The 19620-nt window shown below is 46.5% G+C and overlaps 1 protein-coding gene across 1 annotated transcript in view; it reads right to left on the reverse strand.

Annotated features, from left to right (window-relative positions):
• Positions 1-19620, reverse strand: part of LOC142457194 (AP-2 complex subunit beta-like) — a 26299-nt gene continuing 6679 nt past the window's right edge. The window contains 5 exon segments of the mRNA XM_075558541.1: positions 1-2675; positions 2678-2932; positions 5464-5540; positions 9725-9903; positions 10208-10384. Of these exon segments, the coding sequence (XP_075414656.1) occupies positions 2038-2675; positions 2678-2932; positions 5464-5540; positions 9725-9903; positions 10208-10384 (1326 nt within the window). The 3' untranslated portion in view covers positions 1-2037.

Below are 19620 nucleotides of genomic sequence, written 5' to 3' on the forward strand. Positions count from 1 at the left end.
ACACCACCACACTGTCTTAACAATATTTGCTATATTGGAGCCCAGTGTTGCAACAGCCACTGCATCAATCGATCTCCTGAGGACTTCGCAAAGGAAATGTCTTTCCTTTCCATGGTCCTTTCAGTCAGCACAGCCTGTTTTCAGATTAAGAGCCTGCCGTCTGAGGACACTGACACCGATGACCATGCAAGAAACAGAGAAAAGTCGCATCCTGAAAATGTCCGAGACCCACAGCAGAAGGTGGCTGTGCTGGACGGGGGCAGGGACTGGGGCAATTTGTTTGCAGACTTGAATTGACTTGCTGAATACAACTTTGTAAAACAGGAAACTTTCACTTCCTGTTAACTACTTTCAGTTCTGGGCCATTAAACTCATTCCACAAAATGGGAGAGAACATGCTTTCTGACTCCAATCATACAATCATACTCTGTCATTGAGTCTATTCCAACTCACAGGGACTTTATATAGGGTTTTCTGGACTGTAGATCTTTATGGACAGGTAATGTAATAGTTCTCCTTAGAAACTGGAGTTTCGATGGCCAGTGCTCTAATCACAGTGCCACCAGGATTTCTGTATCCTCATTGTATTAAAAAACAGAATAAAAACCAACCAGGTGTTGTTTTAGTTTGTGTAGAGGTGATTCTGGCTCAGAGTAAAACTGCTTCTCTTGTGTTAAAAGAGAAGAGCAGGGCTTATTCATTTGATTCAGCAGGGACCCCATATCGACCGATGAAATAAAACTTAAAGTACAAAATGAAACTTTTTTTTTCAGGAACACTTCCTTACTTTACTTTTCCCTCTTTTCTGCTTTTGAAAGGAGTGGTTGGTTTCAAAATATCAAATGACACTCAAAAGCAGATGTAGACAACACCAATCATTGGCATAGCATGGAGAAGGCCACAAGTAAGGACCAGATAGCAGCAGCAGGTGACAAATGGGAAGCGATTGAAGCAGTGGTTATACAGGTTCACACGAAGCTCAAAATATGCGGCAGGTGATGCCCTACTGTTAGTACAGGTTACATCAGTCACTACTTTAGTGGGTACCCTCAGTGTGTTTGTGTTTAGATTCTGTACATCAAAGCAATTTCCTCCAGTGAAGAGCTCATGGCTTACACGAAACACAGGGTTGCTGGAGGGCACTGGACCCGTCCATTAGTTTTTTAAGATGCTGTCATAAATCTGATAGATGTACTGAGAGACTTCAGAAGCTCTGCACTTCAGTAACAATATATAATTGGGTTTCCTGACTGGATAAAAAGTTTGGCCAAAATCCATTTCCCATGAGCTTCAGCGATTGGTACAGTATGTTCTGCTCTTCCATATTTTGCTTGGCAACAATATAAACATTGCTGTTTTGCAATTTTCCGGAAACAGTGTTGGCATTTAAATGACATTTCTTCATCTGAAACTGAAGTTCATTTTCATTAGGAATATCCTTCCATGTTGCAAAGAAGATCTGGCATTCCATTTTGCCATCTTCTACAAAAAGCATATTGAATGGAATGAGGTAGCTGAAGTAGAAAACATCTGTGTTAGTCTGGGTAGACTAGAGAAACAAATCCATGGACACACATATGGGTATAAGAAAGAGATTTATGTATGAGCAATTGGACATTGAGAAAACATCCCAGCCCAGTCAAGATCGAGTCCATAAGTCCAATATTAGCCCATATGTCCAAAACCAATCTATAAAGTCCTCTTCAGACTCACGAAACACATGCAATGGCACCGAATGTAGAAGATCACAGGCGAGTGGGTAGAAAGTCTTTGGATCCAGTGGCATTGGAAACATCTCAGTGCTGGGAGGTCTCTGCATGGCTTCTCCAGCACCTAGGGCTGCATCAGGGTGGGTCCATGTGTTGTGGCAGCTGCTTGTCTCCCAGGGTGTGAGCAGAGTCTCCCACCTCCAAGGAGGAAATAGTGGAATTCCCAGAATCCTTAGGGGAAGGCTATGCCCACACAGAAGCCTCATTGGTTATGACCTGATTGACAGGCTGGACTCCACCCCTACACGCTTAATCCTTAAATTGACTGTTATATAACTACCACAACATCCATATTATTTTTCACAACCACCTGCAGAAGTTCCATCTTCATGACTGGGTCTAAGGTGTTGAGAAGAAGGGAGATGTCAATGCTCTGGTTTGGCATCAGTGGTGTATAGATGGTCAGAGGTGTGCTGGGCATGGCACCAAAGTTATTCTTGTTTAACTGGATGGCAAAGTCTGTCATGTGCTGCAAACCTGTGTGGGTGAAGTTCATTTCCATATAGATGTCGCCTTGATGGTAAGTGAATGTTCCTGAAATCTCCAAGCCTTTAAACTTTGCTGCAGTCACATATTCTCCTGTTTCTGTGGAAAATTCAAAAAGGTCATTCAGCAGTAGTAGGTGGTCAGCAGTAGTAGGTGGAAGAGCAAATTTTGCAGGCACTGAAGATGGGATGCAGGACTGCCCAGCCAGACTATCTAGTTCCCCTGCCAAGAGATCCACTGCTCCCATTTGCATGGAAGACACCTGTGGCTCATTGACTGGGAGACTAAGATCAAGATTCAAAAGATCTCCTTGAGGAATCAAAAGGTTGCCTGAGTAAAGAAGCTGAGGTTGTTCCAAGTTGGTTGCAGTGATCGTGCCAACAGGGTTGTCACCAGAATCAGTGCTTCCATATTGAATGGGTGTTTGTTATGGATCCTAAGACTTCCTTCTACAAACGCATTGGGAAGCTGATGGTACACAGAGGCTACAGAGTCAGTGTGACAGATTAGTTCATCTAACAAGGTTGGCTCAATAAGGTCTGTTTCCTTGGAGATCAGTGGTTTCTCAGACAAGACTACTTCTTTGGCAGTGACGGAATCTGTTGACAGAAGGTACCAGTGAATGTAGCCCCAGTTGCAAAGTTCAGGGTTACCAGAGTCCTCAGTTGCCGAACTTTCTAGAATTCGTTGATTCCCTTTTCATGCACAGAAAACATCGTTCTAATACTAATTTCTCTTTTTACATGTCCAACACACACCAAACATACATCTTACCTAAACAAATCCACAGGTGTAGTGAAGTAAAAATCTATACATCTATGGAATTGTATGTTCTTGTCCCCTGAAAATGTATCACGATGCTTTTCTCACATTAATAAATGGTCCATGAGATATTAATTTTAAAACTTTACTCTTTCCTGTAATTACAAGGCATTTGAATTACCAATGATATTGGAGGTTTTCAGAATTATAGGGAGAAAAAATCAGAAGCAAAGTTCCAAGTCACATCATATCACTTGGAGACTGGGAGACTGGTGACAAGAAGCAGAAAGTTAGTGGAAGTAGCACTGTGCCATGGATCAGAAATACCCACTGAACTCAGAGACGTGGTGACATGATGATTCGGGGTGGTAGTAACATAATCTGTTGTCAATTTGAGAGAATTAAGAGTGAGGGAGTGGAGTTTAGCCTGTCAAGCATGATGCAGTTTGATGACCACATTTTGGAGGCAGGAAACAGGCCACTCCCAGAGAGACATTCTTGTTGACAAGCCACATGGAGACTGACTGATGGAAGTCAAAGCCTCAGAGGTGAAGGAACCACGTGGAGAACCCTGCCAGCACTGAGATGCCTCCTCCACCACTGGATCCACAAGACTTTCCCCCCACCAGCCTGTGGTCTTCCTACATTCAGCATCATTGCATGTGTTGTGTGAGTCTGAAGAGAAATTTATAGACTGGTACTGGACATATGGGCTAATATCAGACACACGGATTTGGACTGGACTGGGCTGCTTTCTTAATGTAAAATTGCTCTTGTACATAAAGCTCTTTCTGATACACATATAAGTGTCTCTGGATTTGTTTCTCTAGTCCACCTGGACTAACACATTTTGGTACAAAATGAGAAAGAATTAGGAAATTAGCTCTACTACTGTCTGCAACTCAATGGGACAGTTGGAACAAATTAAATCCATGTTGATAGAGGGAAGTGGAAGACTGTCGGCTGTTGATCAACTCTGTAAATGTACCATATTTAATTGAGATTTAGTTTGTTAAAAGGCATTTCCCATTGCCTCATTTGCATGTGAAAGTTGGACACTGAATAAGGAAGACCGAAAGAGAACCACTGCGTTTGAATTGTGGTGCTGGAGAAGGTCATGAAAATACCCTGGCCTAACAGTACAAACCAGTGTGTGTTGGAAGGAGTGAGGCCAGAGTGCTTCTGTGAGGCAAGGATGGCAAGACTTTGTCTTGCACACTCTGGACAGATTGTCAGGAGATAATTCCTGGAGAAGGGCATCGGGCTTGGTAAAGTGCGGGGGCAGCAAAAAAGAGGAAGGCCTCAGAGAGATGTATTGATACGGTGGCTGCAACGATGAGCTTAGACATAGGAACAATTGTGAGGTTGGCGCAGGACAATGTAATGTTTCATTCTGTTGTGCATAGGGTTGCTATGGGCTGGAACCATCTTGATGGCACCTAACAATAAGGATAAACCAGCTCTACAGTAAATTCATTAGTAAATTCTATTGTAAATTGACACCTGTTAATTCTTGAAGATCTGGGCCTGTGAGAAAGTCTGTTCTAGGGGCTCTCCCTTACCCCACCCCTGCCAGTAGCATACTCTGGGGTGCTGTAGGAGTGGGGCCCCACCAGAATCATGCTTCTTGGGGGACCCCTGGCACCCCCCCCCACTGGGAGCATGCTTGGGGGCGGCTGTAGAAGTTGGACACCACCAGAAGTATGATTCTGGGGTCTCCCTCTAGCACCTCCTGAAAAAAGCATGCTCAGCAGGGTGGGGTAGGAGTGGAACCCCACCAGAATCAAGCTCTGGGGAGCTCCCCCTGGCACCCCCATCAAAAGCAGTCTGTAGGGAGGTGTAGGAGTGGTATCCTGACAGAAGCATGTTTCTGAAGGGATACCCCCCTTCTCCCCCTCCCATCCCACCCCCACCCCACCAAGCAGGCTCTGGGGGTATGTAGGAGTGGCACCCAGGCAGAAGCGTGCTTCTGAGAGGGGCTCCTCCTGCCCCCAACCCCTACCAGAAGCAGGCTCTGGGGTGGTGGCAGGGGTACACCACCAAAGCATGCTTCTGGGGGGCTCTCCCTGGCAGCCCCTCATGGGAGATGTGTCTCTGGTGGGCCATGTGGGAATGGGAACCCATCAGAAGCCTGCTTTTGTGGAGCTTCCCCTGGCACCTCCCCCAGAAACATAGTTGGGGCAGGTATAAGAGTCGGTCCCAGTCAGAAGCAGGCTCTGAAGAAGGTATAAATGGAACCGCACCAGGAGAATGCTTCTGAGGGCTCCCGTTGCCCCACACACACCAGAAACATCCTCTAGGGGGATTGTAGGAGTGGAATCCTGCCAGAAGCATGTATCTGGGGGGCTCCCCCCAGCACCCACCGCCAGAAGCAGGATCTGGAGAAGGGATGTTGGGGTGGGACCCTGCTAAAAGCCTACTGAGGAGCCCCCCTAGGACCCCTCACCAGAAGCATGTTCTGGGGAGGGGGTGTAGGAGTAGGACCCCATCAGGATGCTTTTGTGGGGCTCCCCCTGAATCTGCCTGCAGAAGCATCCTACAGAGAGGGTTGTAGCAGTGGGACCCCAAGAGAAGCATGCTTCTGGAGAAACCCCCCTTGCATGCTTGGGGGGCTCCTTGAATCTCTCTCTTAAAGTATTCTCCCCCTTGCACTCCACCAGAAGCATTATGTGGGGGGGCTGAAAGAGTGGGGCCCTGCCAGAAGCATGCTTCTGGAGCTCCCCCTGACCCCCCCTACAAGAATTATGCTGTGGGGTGGGGGAGGGGTATAGGAGTGGGATCCCACTAGAACCATTCCTCTAGGGGGCTCACCCTAGCACCCCTCCTCAGCAGCAGCCTCCCTCCGGGGTTGTATAGGATGGGACCTGAGCCTGCTACAGAGGAGCACTCCCTGGAACCTCCCTCCCCTCCAGAAGCAGGCTTTGGGAAGGGGCGTGGGTGTAGGTGTGGGACTTTACCAGAAGCATACTTCTTGGGGATCCCCCTGCACTCCACACCAGAAGTAAACTCTTGGGGGGGGGGAGTGGGAACCTGCCAGAAACGTGCTACCTAGCAGGCTCGGTTTGGGTATAGGAGAGGGACTCCACTAGAAGCATGCTCTGGGGGGGGGGTGTAGGTGTGAGACCCCTCCAGAAGCATACTTCTGGTGGGCTCCTCCTGGCACGCCCTGCAAAAAAGTAGGCCCCACTCCCACACTCCAGACGGAGGCATGCTTTTTGCTGGAGCTGGTGGGGAGCAACCCTACAGGAAACAAAGATTTCTCCCGAGTTGCCTCCCCCAAATATATGCCAAACTTAGGTGCTTGCTACGTATGGTAAATGACTACACTTGGAGGCCAAGGAAAGTAGTAGGTCAGGGGTTATTCTCCCTGGGGGTTATCAGCCATCCAGAGCAAGCAGACAACACTGTTTATCCCACAATAAGTAGGGCGGAGAGAAGTTCATCGGTGGGGCTTCAAGCTGAGTGCCCTGTTCCTTGGGAAGGTCTGAGACTAGGACCAGCAATGGCCCTAACAGGGCCTTCCCTGAGCCACGGGGAGGTGAGTGCCCAGAGTAAAGGGCTCAGCACAAGGGCAGACTGGCCAGGATAAGCCGTGGACTCAGCCTGCGGAAGGGACCGGTGGATACCTTCTTAGCTGGAGCTTGGAACACTCACGGCTGGCAAAGTTGAGTTCAATGGCTCCGGTGAGGCACCCTCTCCTGGGGCCACACCCAATTCAGATAACTCTCTCCTGCCCTCTCCTCTTCCATCTCCATGTGGACCACCAAGTGGGGCTGAAGTGAGCATACTACCATGAAATATGTCTGACTCCTTCACTTTACTCTCTCTTCTATCTCTCATGACCTCAATGACTTTACTACAGTAATGTTTACTTATTATCTCTGTACAATTGGGCCTACCAGACCTGCGATGATTCGTTAGGAGCTGGCTATCCTGACACAACTTCGAAGCATGCTTCTGGCAGAGTCCCACTCCTAGACCCACACCCAAACCCACCCCACAGAGGCATGGCTTTCGACAGGATGCCAGGGGGAGTCTCCCAGAAGCATACTGCTGGTGTACACTCCTACACCCCCACACCAGATGCAAACTTCCGGAGTGGGGACTGCCAGGGGGAGCCCCTCAGAAGCATGCTCCTGGTGGGATCCCATTCCTATACCACCACCACCCCAGATGCATGTATCTGGAGGGGTGCTAGCAGGGGAAGCCCCCAGCAGCCTGTTTCTGGCGGGGTCTCACTCTTACACCCACCCCAGAGGCATGCTTCTGGTGGAGGCTGCCAGGGTAGCTCCACATAAGCTTTCTTTTGGCAGGGTCCCAGTCCTATACCCCCCTCCTCAAAGGAATGCTTCTGGTGGGGTCCCAACTCCTATATCGCCCCCAGTGGCTTGCTTCGGGATTGTGGGGCCTCCCAGAGGAGCCCTCCACTAGCAATCTTCTGGCAGGGTCCCTCTCTTCCATGTCCCCTAGCCATGCTTTTGGCAGGTGGTTGCCTGGGAGACACCCTCAAAAGCATGCTTCGCACGGTGCCCTACTCCTTCACCCCCGAGAGGCATGATTCTAGTGAAAGCTGCAAATGGGAGGCCCCCAGAGCATGCTCCTTGCGGGTCCCATTCCTACACCAACAGTGGGAGCCATCAGAAATAGACTTCTGGTGGGGTCCCACTCTTGCACTATTCCCCAGAGGTATGCTTCAAGAGGCTTCTGACAGGGTCCCAGTCTACAAAATCCCAGAGGATGCTTTGGCAGGAGGCAGCTAGGAGGAGCTCCCCAGAAACAGGCTCTTGGCAGGATCCCACTCTTATATGCCCCCAGAAGCATGTTTGGGGAGGGACCAGGGGGAGCTTCCCAGAAGCATGCTTCTGGCTGCAGTCTGACACTAGCCCCTCTCCCCTCTAGGCATGCTCTGGCAAGGGTATTCCAGAGGGTGTGTCCAAGAAGCATGATTTTGCATGCTCCCACTCCTACCTACCCCCACTCAGTGGCATGCTTCTGCTATAACCAACCCAAAAAGCAAGCTTCTGTTGGGGGGCTGCCAGTGGGTGTTCCCAAGATGCATGCTTCTAGCCCTCAAGCCCACCCAACTAGACTTCAAGGCTTCCAACTGGCTCTCAGGCCTCAAACTAATCCTCAAAGCCCCAAACTAGCCCTGAAACCCTCAAGCTAGCCCACAAGCCCTTGAGTGGCTGGTAGACCAGAACCACTGGCCTTCCTGGTCATCAGGGTGTAGCCATTGCCCCACCAAGTTGCCTTCCTTCGTCATTAGGGAGATGTTTGTAAATCACACACATAGGGTGGCTACAATAAAAAGACAATGGAAGTGTTTGAGAGGAAGTGGAGAAATTGGCACCCTTATTCAGTGCAGATGGAAATACAAGATGCTGCAGCCACTTTGGAAAACAACTTGGCAGTTCCTCAAATAGCTAAGTATACTGCTAACATATAGCCAAGCAAGTCCACTCCAAGGTATACAAAGGGGTTAAAAAAACTCAAAGGAAAAAACCCATTATTCATTATTTTTTAATTCCATTGATTCATTTTTTGAAGTCCCCTCTTATAATCAAAACTAAAACCCTGATAGCAACCCTATATGCAACTGGTGAATGGAAAAACAAACTAGTATATCCATACAATGGAATGTTATTCAGCAATGAAAATGATTTATGCTACAACTTGGATGAACCTTGAAATTATTATCCTCAGTGAGATTAAATCATTAAGTAGAAGATAACAGTCACAAAAGTCACCCCATCTGATTCCATTTAAGTGTAATGCCCAGAATAGGGAATTCTAAAAAGAGAGTAAATGAAGGGCTGGCAGACACTGGGGGAGGGGAGATGAAGCATGATCACTTGCTAATGAATATAGCTTTCCTCTGGATTGATGAAAATGATCTAAATTGATAGTGGTGATGCACAACTTTGTAAATATAGTGAAAACCCATTTAATTGTACAGTGCAGTTAGGTGAGTGTGATGTGTGACATCTTACTAAACTTGTTTTTTTAAAACCGAAGAAAAAGCAGTAAACACAGAAAGTAGGAACAATGTTATTACATTGTGGGGATTGCAATTAATGCCACGAATCACAGAGTTTATGAGCTGTTGAACAAAAAAATCACTTTGCTCTGTAAACTTTCACCCAAATCACAAAAAGCTTTTTAAAAACAAGAAAATTCACACAAAGAATACAAGTGGAATGTGAATAGTTATACTCAACACTCATCTACCTTGATGTAATTTATTGGATAAAATGTAACCTACCTAATAAAAATTCCACGAAAAAGGTAAATTGTTTCTTGTCTAGCCGACAAAAGGCTATTAACTCTGTAAGAGGATGAACTGGTCGGGAACTTGGCTGAAACCTGAGTCTCGGTTATCTGTCAGCAGCTCTGAAACCTAATCCCTAAAAAATAAAAACGAAGTGAGTAAGGGCGAGTAACACTATTTGTGGTTGTCTCAGACACACTTTTGGAACATTCAAATACACAGATCATTTGAGTCCTAACGCGGCAGTACTTTTTAAGTTCTCATCTTCCCACTTAGCCTTCAACGCCAACACTGAAGCCAAGTACTAACTTTTCCCGACCCAACCACAGCCAAAGGGTTAAGAATCCGTCTCCTCCTCCAAGCCAAACGGTACAACCAGGTTGACAACCAACGCAATTAGGAGTTCCGAGTGAGACACACCCCCAACTGTCGCTTATACCTGGTATGCCACACAATGACGCCGGGGCTCCAGAAGAGGTGGGCGGGAATGCGGGAATGCGGGAATGCGGGAATGCGGGCCTGGGCCATGGAACAAAGGGTCTGGTAGCGGCCTCGGTGCAGGAAGGAGGTTAAGGAGAGTGAGAGGAGACTGAGCCGGCCAGAGGTGCCCCGGGCGCCCTGTGGGCCGAGAGCCAGGGAAAGGGCCCCCGGGTCGGCGACGCCAGGCGGCGCTCACAAAACACCGTTAGAAGCGGACCAGCTGCGGCTTTCCGAGGTGAAAACCAGAATGGACCGAATCACCTTCGCGGGGCGTGCCTCTCTCGAAACCAGCATCTGGCCGACAGTAGCTCCAACCTCCCCCACGGGAACTCCCGCCCACCGGGAACTCCCGCCCACCGGGAACTCCCGCCCACCGGGAACTCCCGCCCACCGGGAACTCCCGCCCACCGGGAGCTCCCGCCCACCGGGAGCTCCCGCCCACCGGGAGCTCCCGCCCACCGGGAGCTCCCGCCCACCGGGAGCTCCCGCCCATAGGGAGCTTCCGGTTGGTGCGCGGCAGCAAGTGGGCCCCGGAAACCCGGCTCCGGCGTCTGGGGTCCGGGCCGCCCGAGAGTCCGGCCTCGCCGCGGTGCGGGGAAGGCTCCCAGTGGGCGATGCGCTTAACCAGGGAGGAAGACGTAGCGATTCAGGGCCCGACTAGGACTCGACCCAGCTCCGAACCCTTCCCGGACCGACCGTTTGCCTCGGAATCCCGAGCACCTTAAGAAGCCGGACACGTCAGAAAAGCAGTCGTTAGCAAGCCTAGGGTTGTATGGAGATGCCAGCTAATTTGTCTGCCCTCTGTGTGGGAGCATCTGATTGTTCTGACTGTTCACTTGTCACCCCTCGTGTTGCAGTGAATTATATGGAGCACCTCCGCGAACAAATGGCCTGATATTTCTCTTTAGAAAATAATAAAGAACGATGGAAGTAAGGGGTCGGTCTTAATGGGATTTTATTAAGGGGTGTGCGCGATCCCAAATTGGTAACGTTTTTTAATTTCTTTTAATGACCTAATGTTGGGTGATAGCAGCGAAATGAGCATGTCCACACAAATAGCCTGAAAAGGAGAATCGCCTATTGAGTTTTGCTCGACGATAAGTATGTACTGTTAAGGACAGAACAAGGAAATTCCTGCATTTGGTGCCTTTTCCAAATAATTGCTTTCCGAGCAGAAAAGGGGGCTAAAACCACAAGAGCAGGGACTCTGAGGTAAGGGGCTGTACCAACTTGGAGCCTCCGGAGTAGGGGTGGCAAATGACTTAGATACCCTTAGATTCACTAGTATTGTAAAAGGCGCATATCCTCTAGCACCATGGCAGTTCAGAGCCCAACCAATTCAAGACAGGAGAGGGGTATAGCAGTTACATATTCTAGTGTCAACTTGAGACTATTAAGAGTGGAGGGGTGGAGTTTAGCCTGTCAATCGGGTCACAGCTTGATGACCTCATTTGGAGGCACTATGGAGACAAAAAGCTTATCAGATGGTAGATGCACTCTCCCCTTGACATCCCTGATGACAAGCCACATGGAGCTATGCTGATGGATCCACAGCCCTGGAGCTAGAGGAGCCACATGGAGACTCACACCAACACTGAGATGCTTCCACCACCACTGAATCCACAAGACTTTCCACCCACTAGCCTGCGATCTTGCTGCACTCAGCATCATTGCATGTGTTGTGTGAGTTTGAAGAGGAATGTATAGACTGGAATCAGACATATGGACTAATATCAGACTTGTGGACTTGATCTGGACGGGCCTGGAATGTTTTCTTAATATACAATTACTCTTTAATATAAAACTCTCTCTTACACACATATGAGTCTCCCTGGATTTGTTTCTCTCACTAGTCTACCCAGAGTAACACAAGGGACAAGGGATGTCACTCAAACTGGGCGGGGGTAGGAGGCTGGGGGAACATTCCTATTCCCAGAAAAACCCTGACTTTCTCCCCTAAGCATATATTTCACATCAAGATATAAAAGCCCTTGCTTTGTATCATAACTGAGTCTTCTCCATTCTGTGGAGAACACCTATCGTTCCTTCTTTAGAATGTACTTTAACTTGTAAGTAAGTGCTTGATGAGTGAGTTTGTGTGGTATTTGATGCCATGGCCAACTCTGATTCCTCCCAGAAAGGGGAGTGGCAAGCCAGGTAAGTCCATCATGGACAGCATCTTTGGTATCAAATTAGACTGCTCGATAAATCTCCCTCCCTACAATTGTGACATACCACAGTCCTATAGGAGTGAAACTAGGAGGAGTCAAGAATTGAGTCCTCCTGTCTCTGGTCAAGACTGTGAAGAACCATGGGAATAACACAAGATCATGCTGAGGTTGATCTGGGCTGCTATGACTCCCAAAAGACAGCTGGAGACACCTGTTCAAGAAAAAAGAAGCCACTCTCAGAAAGCTAAGCCTTCTAGTGTTTTTGTAGAATAAATGCATTCCTTGGGCAGGGATTGTTTTTGCAGTTCCACTTTGCCTAATCCTGGCTGTGACCAGAATTTCTTCATGATGTTTGCTTCCTGTAAGACAGGGGTTCTTATCACAAGCCTCCTTATAAGTTAAAATGAATATTTATTTGGAGTTGTAACTGGTGGCTGCAACTGGTCTTCACTGGAGCAGTGAGAGAGAATAATTATCTCCCCCTCACTAGGACTGTGATTTCGGGTCAAAATCTTGGTGACTGAAAGCTATGCCATCAATCCCCCAAGGAGAGGCTCTCAGCCTCTTCCACCTTTATCCCCACTCGCAAGTCTCTGTAATCCCAAGATTCCTAGGGCAGATCTGTGTCTCAGCACCCAGCAGTAGTAGGAATACAGAACCTCCATTTGGACCCCAAGTAATTTTGCTATACAACAAGTCCACAAGTGGTACTGTTCTTAAATGCCCTCAGCTATTCGAGGACTGGGGGGACAGATCACACCACGTGGCAATCATCCACCCAGGGCTCCTCAAACTTTTTTAACGGGGCCAGTTCACTGTCACTCAGACTGTTGGAGGGCTGGACTATAGTTTTAAAAAAAACTATGTACAAATTCCTATGCACACTGCAGGTGTCAGCTGCTAAGCAGGACAGGCAGCGGTGACAAAAAACACCCAGTAGGCCAGATAAATGTCCTCGGTGGGCCGCCTGTGGCCCATGGGCTGTAGTTTGAGGGCCCCGATCCACACTTTACTATTAACAGTTCCCTGAGGAATTCGTTTGGCAATATACCACATTCACAACCCAAACTCCACAGAACTGCACCATTGGACCCTTCTCTTTAATAAATAGCACCATAAGGACGATGAATGTATATTATTACACTGTCACCCCTTGTGCTTTATCCCCTTTACAACACCTCCAGAGCAGTTCCTGAACTCCAACCAGGTGACGTTCTAGTGTGGAATCAAAATGTAACTCAAGTGGATGGGCCAAGCATAGCCAGGCCCCTTGCATACATTTGTGGAAAAATAACATTTGGGACTAAAACCTGCCATCTGGCTGGGCCTTTACATGTAATTGTTATTCTTCCCAGATGTTTGCATATCACTGCTTTGATGGGCATTGAGCAATACACAAAAATTTAAAATCCGGACTTTAGACCCTTATATCCAGTCTATGTGGGCAGACCAGGCCAGTGGGACCCTCACCAATACTTCCAAAGATGTCAAGGCCAAGGAGGGGATAGCAGCAAGCTGGGGACCAATATAGGTAGGGCCTGAGATATACAGGGGTCCAAGTAACCTGCAAAAATGGGCAGGGCAGATTAACTCTGCCATTATAAACACCCCTCCCTACACATGGTTTGCATGTGGATGGATCAGTGCTTCCAGTGGTGGGGATTCACTTGGTTAGCCCAATCTTCAGTCAAGGGAATGTATTCTCTGGGCTGAGGGACTTCCCCCACAAGTTCTGTGTTCGTCTGGGTTGACTAGAGAAACAAATCCAGAGACACTCATATGTATATAGGAAAGAGCTTTATATACAAGAGCAATTGAATATTGAGAAAACAGACCAGCCCAATCAAGATCAAGTTCCTAAGTCTGATATTACCCCATATGTCAATACTAATAGTAGTCCATCAATTCCTCTTTAGATTCCTGAAGCCATGCAATGATGCTGAATGCAGGAAGGTCACAGGCCAGTAGGTGGATAGCTTTGTGGACCCAGTGATGGTGGAAGCATCCGCGCTGGCAGGGGGCTCCATGTGGCTGCTCCAGCTCAAGGTGCTAGCATAGTTCCATGTGTCTTGCCAGCTGCAATGCCTCCCAGGGAGTGAACAGAGAAAGTGTGTGTCTCCTCCTACAAGGAGGAGTAGCAGAGCTCCCAGAATCCTCAGGAGAAGGCCATGCCCACACAGAGCCTCATTGGCTATGACCTGATTGACAGGCTATACTCCACCCCTTCACTCTTAATCCTTTCAAATTGACAAACACTCATATAACTACCACAGGTTCTATTCATATATCCCAAGATTCCAGTCCTTTCTACCTCCACTCATTCCTCTGTTTCATCCCATGCTACATCCCCGAGAAACTACCTTACCTTACCTCCAAGGAGAGGACGAGGAATAGCTATGGAAGGAGTCACAACTGTAATTTCAGCCCCGGGCTTAGCTGGAAGAGTGGCCTACAAGGCAAACATTATCCAAACCACCTCCTGCATGTGGACAAGACCTGCGAGCCGTCAAATGTCCGTGGACTCTTGGGCTCATCAGACACTAGACTGACAAACCCCCCCGAGGCTGCCTATTAACCACGGTGGAGTCTGTGCTCTTGCCAATGCCGCAGGTTGCTTTCACAGAGGTCAGCCGGTAGTGTTGAGAGCAAGCAACCTATTTCACCAGGCCAAGTGGTGGAGAGAAAACCAGACAGAGTTCACTGAAGATATCTGGAGAAATAGAAAGAGCTTTCTTCCATCTGTAATGTGGTTCCTCTTCTGGGATGTCTTGATATGATCATATTTTGTTTACAGTTTGGACCATATACCATCTGTTAATTTATTAAAGGAATGTGTTTCCTCTTGCTTTCAAGCCATCGATACCCAGGTTCTTTGAGACCCAGATGGACACGCCCTCACAGGGATTGAGTGACTCATTCAAGAGAAATGGATCCATTGTCCAAAAGGACATTTAAAGATGGGTCCTGAAGTATAATGCTGTCTGTGATATTCCTGATTCCAGCAGTATCACCAGAGTAAACAGGTTTCAGTGGAGCTTCCAGGCTAAGAAGCCTACGAAGAAGGAATCAGCTGTCCACTTCAGAGGATCGGTCACTGCACACCTGTGAACAGCATTGAAAAATTGTCAGACACCCAAGGCCAAATGGATAGAAGCAAAACTTTGTCAGAAACAGTGCTGGAGGACAGAACTTAGGTCAGAAAGCCCTCAGAATATGACCGTCGATGAGCTGCCTGCTCAAAGGAGGGTCAACCAGAATGACATGAATGGAGTAAAGTCTGTGAGAATAAAACCACTGGGGCCTTCGTTTATTGATGGGGCACAACTCAAAATGAGAAGAAACAGCTGTAAAAATCTAATAATTGGAACTTGGAATATAAGCAATCTGAATCTAGGAAAATTGGAAGTCATCAAAGTGAAATGGAACATGAATATGGATTTCCTAGGTGTTAGGGAGCTGCCATGGACTGGTATTGGCCATTTTTAATCAGAAAATCATATGGTTTACTACGCCGGGAATGACATGGTCAAGAGGAATGGTGTTGGGTCCATCACCAAAAAGGGCATTTCAAGATCTATCTTGAAGTACAATGCTGTCTGTGATAGGATTACATCTGTCCCCACTTCAAGGAAATCCAATCAATATGACTATTATTCAAATGTATGCACCAACCAGCAAAGCTAGTGATGAAAAAAATTGAAGAATTCTGCCATAGTTTTAGTCTGAAATTGATCAAACATGCAATCAAGATGTATTGATAATTACTGGCAATTGGAATGCAAACGTTGGAAACACAGGAAGGAACAGCAGTTGTAAAATAAGGTCTTGGCGATAGAAATAAAGCTGGAGATCTCATGACAGACATTGCAAGACCAGTGACTTATTCGTCACAAATCCCTTTTTCAACAACTATCTACATGGACTTCTTCATATAGAATACACAGAAATCAAATTAACTATATCTGTGACAGGATGTGATGGAGAAGCTCTGTATGAGCAGGTAAAACCAGGCCAAGGGATGACTGTGTGTGGTAGTTACATAATCTTGTGTCAACTTGAGGATATTAAGAGTGAAGGGGTGTAGTCTAGCCTGTCAATTAGCCTGATGATGCTTCCTTGTGGGTGTGGCCTTCTTATGAGGATTCTGGGAACTTCCTCTCTTTCTCCTGGGAGGCCGGCCACATTCTCTCTCTGCTTCACCTTCCTGTTGAAGAGCCAGCACTGAGACACTTTCACTGTCATTGGACCCACAAGACTTTTCACCCACCGGCCTATGATCTTCCTGCATTTGGCATCATTTCATCATGTACTGTGTGAGTCTGAAGAGGAATATATGGACTAGTATCAGACATATGGGCTAATATCAGACTTATGAACTTGATCAGGACTGGGCTGGGATGTTTTCTCAATATCCAATTGCTTTTTCCTATAAAACTCTCTTTTATACACATATGAGTACATCTGGATTTATTTCTCTAGTCAATCCGGTCTAACACATTGTGGAACACACCATCCATTGCTTATATGGGAAGTTCAGGATAAAACTAAAGACTGGAGCAAGTCCACCAGAGTCTAAATAAGATCTTGAGTCTATCTCATCTGAATTTTGAGAACATCTAAAAAACATTGACCACTAATGACAGAAGATCTGATGAGCTGTGGAAGCAAAACAAGAATATTTAGTGACCATTAAAAAGACAGGAAAGAGATAAAAGCTCAAACTGATGTCAGACAAAACTCTGAAACTTGAATTTAATGGTAGAGTAGCTCAATCAAATGGAAGAAACCGTGAAGTAAAGAGCTGGATGGGAAATTTCAAAGGGCAGCTTGAGAAGACAGTCAAATATTATCATGAAATGGACAAACCAAAAAGGAAGAACACGTGCATATCTTAAACTAAAAGAACTCAAGGGAGAAAAAAAATCAAGTCTTGAGTTGCAATACTGAAAGATTCCATGGTAAAAGATGAGGCAGGAAGCATCAAAATAAGATGGAAAGCATATTCAAAATCATTGTACCAAAAAGAACTAGTTAACAATCCACCATTTCAAGAGCAAGAACCAATGGGGCTGAAGGAAGAAGTTCAAGCTGCACTGAAAGCATTAACCGAAAATAAGGCTCCAAAAATGGATGGAACGCTCGTTGAAATGTTTCAACAAGCTGACAAAACACGGAAAACACTTACTGGTCTATGCCAGGAAATTTGGATGACAGCTACTTGGTCAACTCATTGGAAGAGGTACGTATTCGCACTCATTCCAATGGAAGGTGACTGAACAGAATGCTCACATTATAGAACAATATTACTGATATCACATGTAAGTAAAATTATTTTGAAGATCATTCAACAATTGTTGCAGCAGTCCATTGATAAGGAGCTACTAGTTCAGGCTGGATTCAGAAGAGATCTTGAAACAAGGGGTATATCATTGGGACATATCAGGGGATATGGCAAATGGATCTTGGCTGAAAGCAGAGAAAACCGAAAAGATGTTTACTTGTGTTTTATTGACTGTGCCAAGGCATTCAACTGTGTGGATCATAACAAACTATGGATAGTCTTGAAATAAATGGGAATTCCAGAACATTTCATTTTGCTTATGGAAAATTTATACATGGATTGAGAGGCAGTTGTGTGACTAGAACAAGGGAATACTGTATGGTTTAAAATCGGGAAAGGTGTGCTTCAGGGTTGTATCCTCTCTCCATGCTGATTCAATCTGTATGCTGAGCAAATAATCAGAGAAGGTGGATCATGAAGAAGGATGTGGCATTAGGATTAGGAAAGGCTCACTAACAACCTGAGATATGCAGATGGCACACACTGGCTTGCTGAAATGAGGAGGACTGGAAGCACTTGCTGGTGAAGATCAAAGGCTACAGTTCTCAGTGTGGATTACAACTCAATGTAAAGAAAACCAAAATCTCCACAACTGGACCTGTAGGTAACAGCGTGACAAATGAAGGAAAAATGTCAGTTATCGGGGATTTTGTCTTGCTTGGACACACAATCAATACATATGGAAGCAGCAGTCAAGAGATCCAACGACACATTGCATTAGGTAAATTGGCTGCACAAGACCTCTTTCAAGTATTGAAAAGCAAGGATGTTACTTTTTTAAAATTTTTAATTTAAGGATGTTACTTTGAGGACTAAAGTGTTCCTTATCCAAGCCAGGGTGTTTTCAATTGCCTCATACACACTTAATGCAAGTTGTACATTGAATAAGGAAGACCAAAGAAGAATTGATGCATTTGATTTATGGTGCTGGTGAAGAATATTGAAGGTACCATGGACTAGCAGGTGCATAAGCAAATGTGGTGAAGGAAGCTGATGGTGCCCAGCTATCAAAAGATATAGCATCTGGGGTCTTAAAGGCTTGAAGGTAAACAAGCGACCATCTAGCTCAGGTATGGATCAGATATCAGGCATCAAAGAACAAAACATCATATCATTGTGAATGAGGCAGAGTGCAGATTGGGACCCAAGACCCATCTGTAGGCAACTGGACATCCCCTTACAGAAGGGTCTCAGGGAGGAAATGAGCTAGTCAGGGTGCAGTGTAGCAATGATGAAACATACATCTTTCCTCTAGTTCTTTAATGATTACACACACACACACACACACTATCATGATCCCAATTCTACCTTACAAATCCAGCTATTCACTGGTACAGATAAGAACTGGAAACACATGGAATGCAGAACAGATAATCCCTTCAGGACCAGTGGTGAAAGTGGCGATACCAGGAAGGTGGAGGGAGGATGGGGTGGAAAGGGAGAACTGATTACAAGGATCTACATATAACTTCCTCCCTGGGGGATGGACAACAGAAAAGTGGGTGAAGGGAGATGTCAGAGGATGTAAGACATGACAAAATAATAATAATTTACAAGTTATCAAGGGTTCATGAGGGAGGAGGGAGTGGGAAGGGAGTGGGGAGGAAGGAGCTGATACCAAGGGCTCAAGTAGAAAACAAATGTTTTTAGAATAAGGATGGCTAGAGATGTATAAATGTGCTTGACACAATGGATGGATGGATGGATGGATTGTGATGAGTTGTACAAGCCCCCGATAAAATGATTTTTAATTAATTTAAAAAATTAAAACAAAATAAAACGTACCACAGACTGCCAAAAGAACCAACAAATGTGTCTTGGATGAAGTCAGAATCCTCCTTAGAGGCAAGGATGGTGAGACTTAGGTTCATATACTCTGGACATGTCAGGGGAGGGCAGTCTCTGGAGAAGGGCATCATGCTTGGTAAAGCCAAGGGACAGCAAAAAGGAGGAAGGCTCTGGCCAAGATGGGCTGACCCAGTGGCTGCAACAATGGTCTCAGAGAACAGTTGTGAGGCTGGCCCAGGACTGAGCAGTGTGTCCCGTTGTTGTTCATAGAGCCGCTGTGGGTTGGAACGCACTGGACGCTGCGGCAGAGGCTAGGACAGGATAAGTGGCCAAAGGCTCTAGACACGTGAAGCTGAGAGGCTCTGACGTGGCATTAAGACATGTCTGCTACAAAGGCATAGGATAGATTTTCTTTCAAAACGAGGCTTACTCCCTTTGCATTTATTGATGCAATATGATGGGTGGGTGTAGTCCTCACTCTGGCATCTTATTTTATGTTATGCTTTCTCTATTGAGTGCCTCCTTTGTTTTGTGGCTCCCTGCTCTATGGTGCGT

Source organism: Tenrec ecaudatus, chromosome 9 (assembly GCF_050624435.1).
Source record: "Tenrec ecaudatus isolate mTenEca1 chromosome 9, mTenEca1.hap1, whole genome shotgun sequence".
Lineage (NCBI taxonomy): Eukaryota > Metazoa > Chordata > Mammalia > Afrosoricida > Tenrecidae > Tenrec > Tenrec ecaudatus.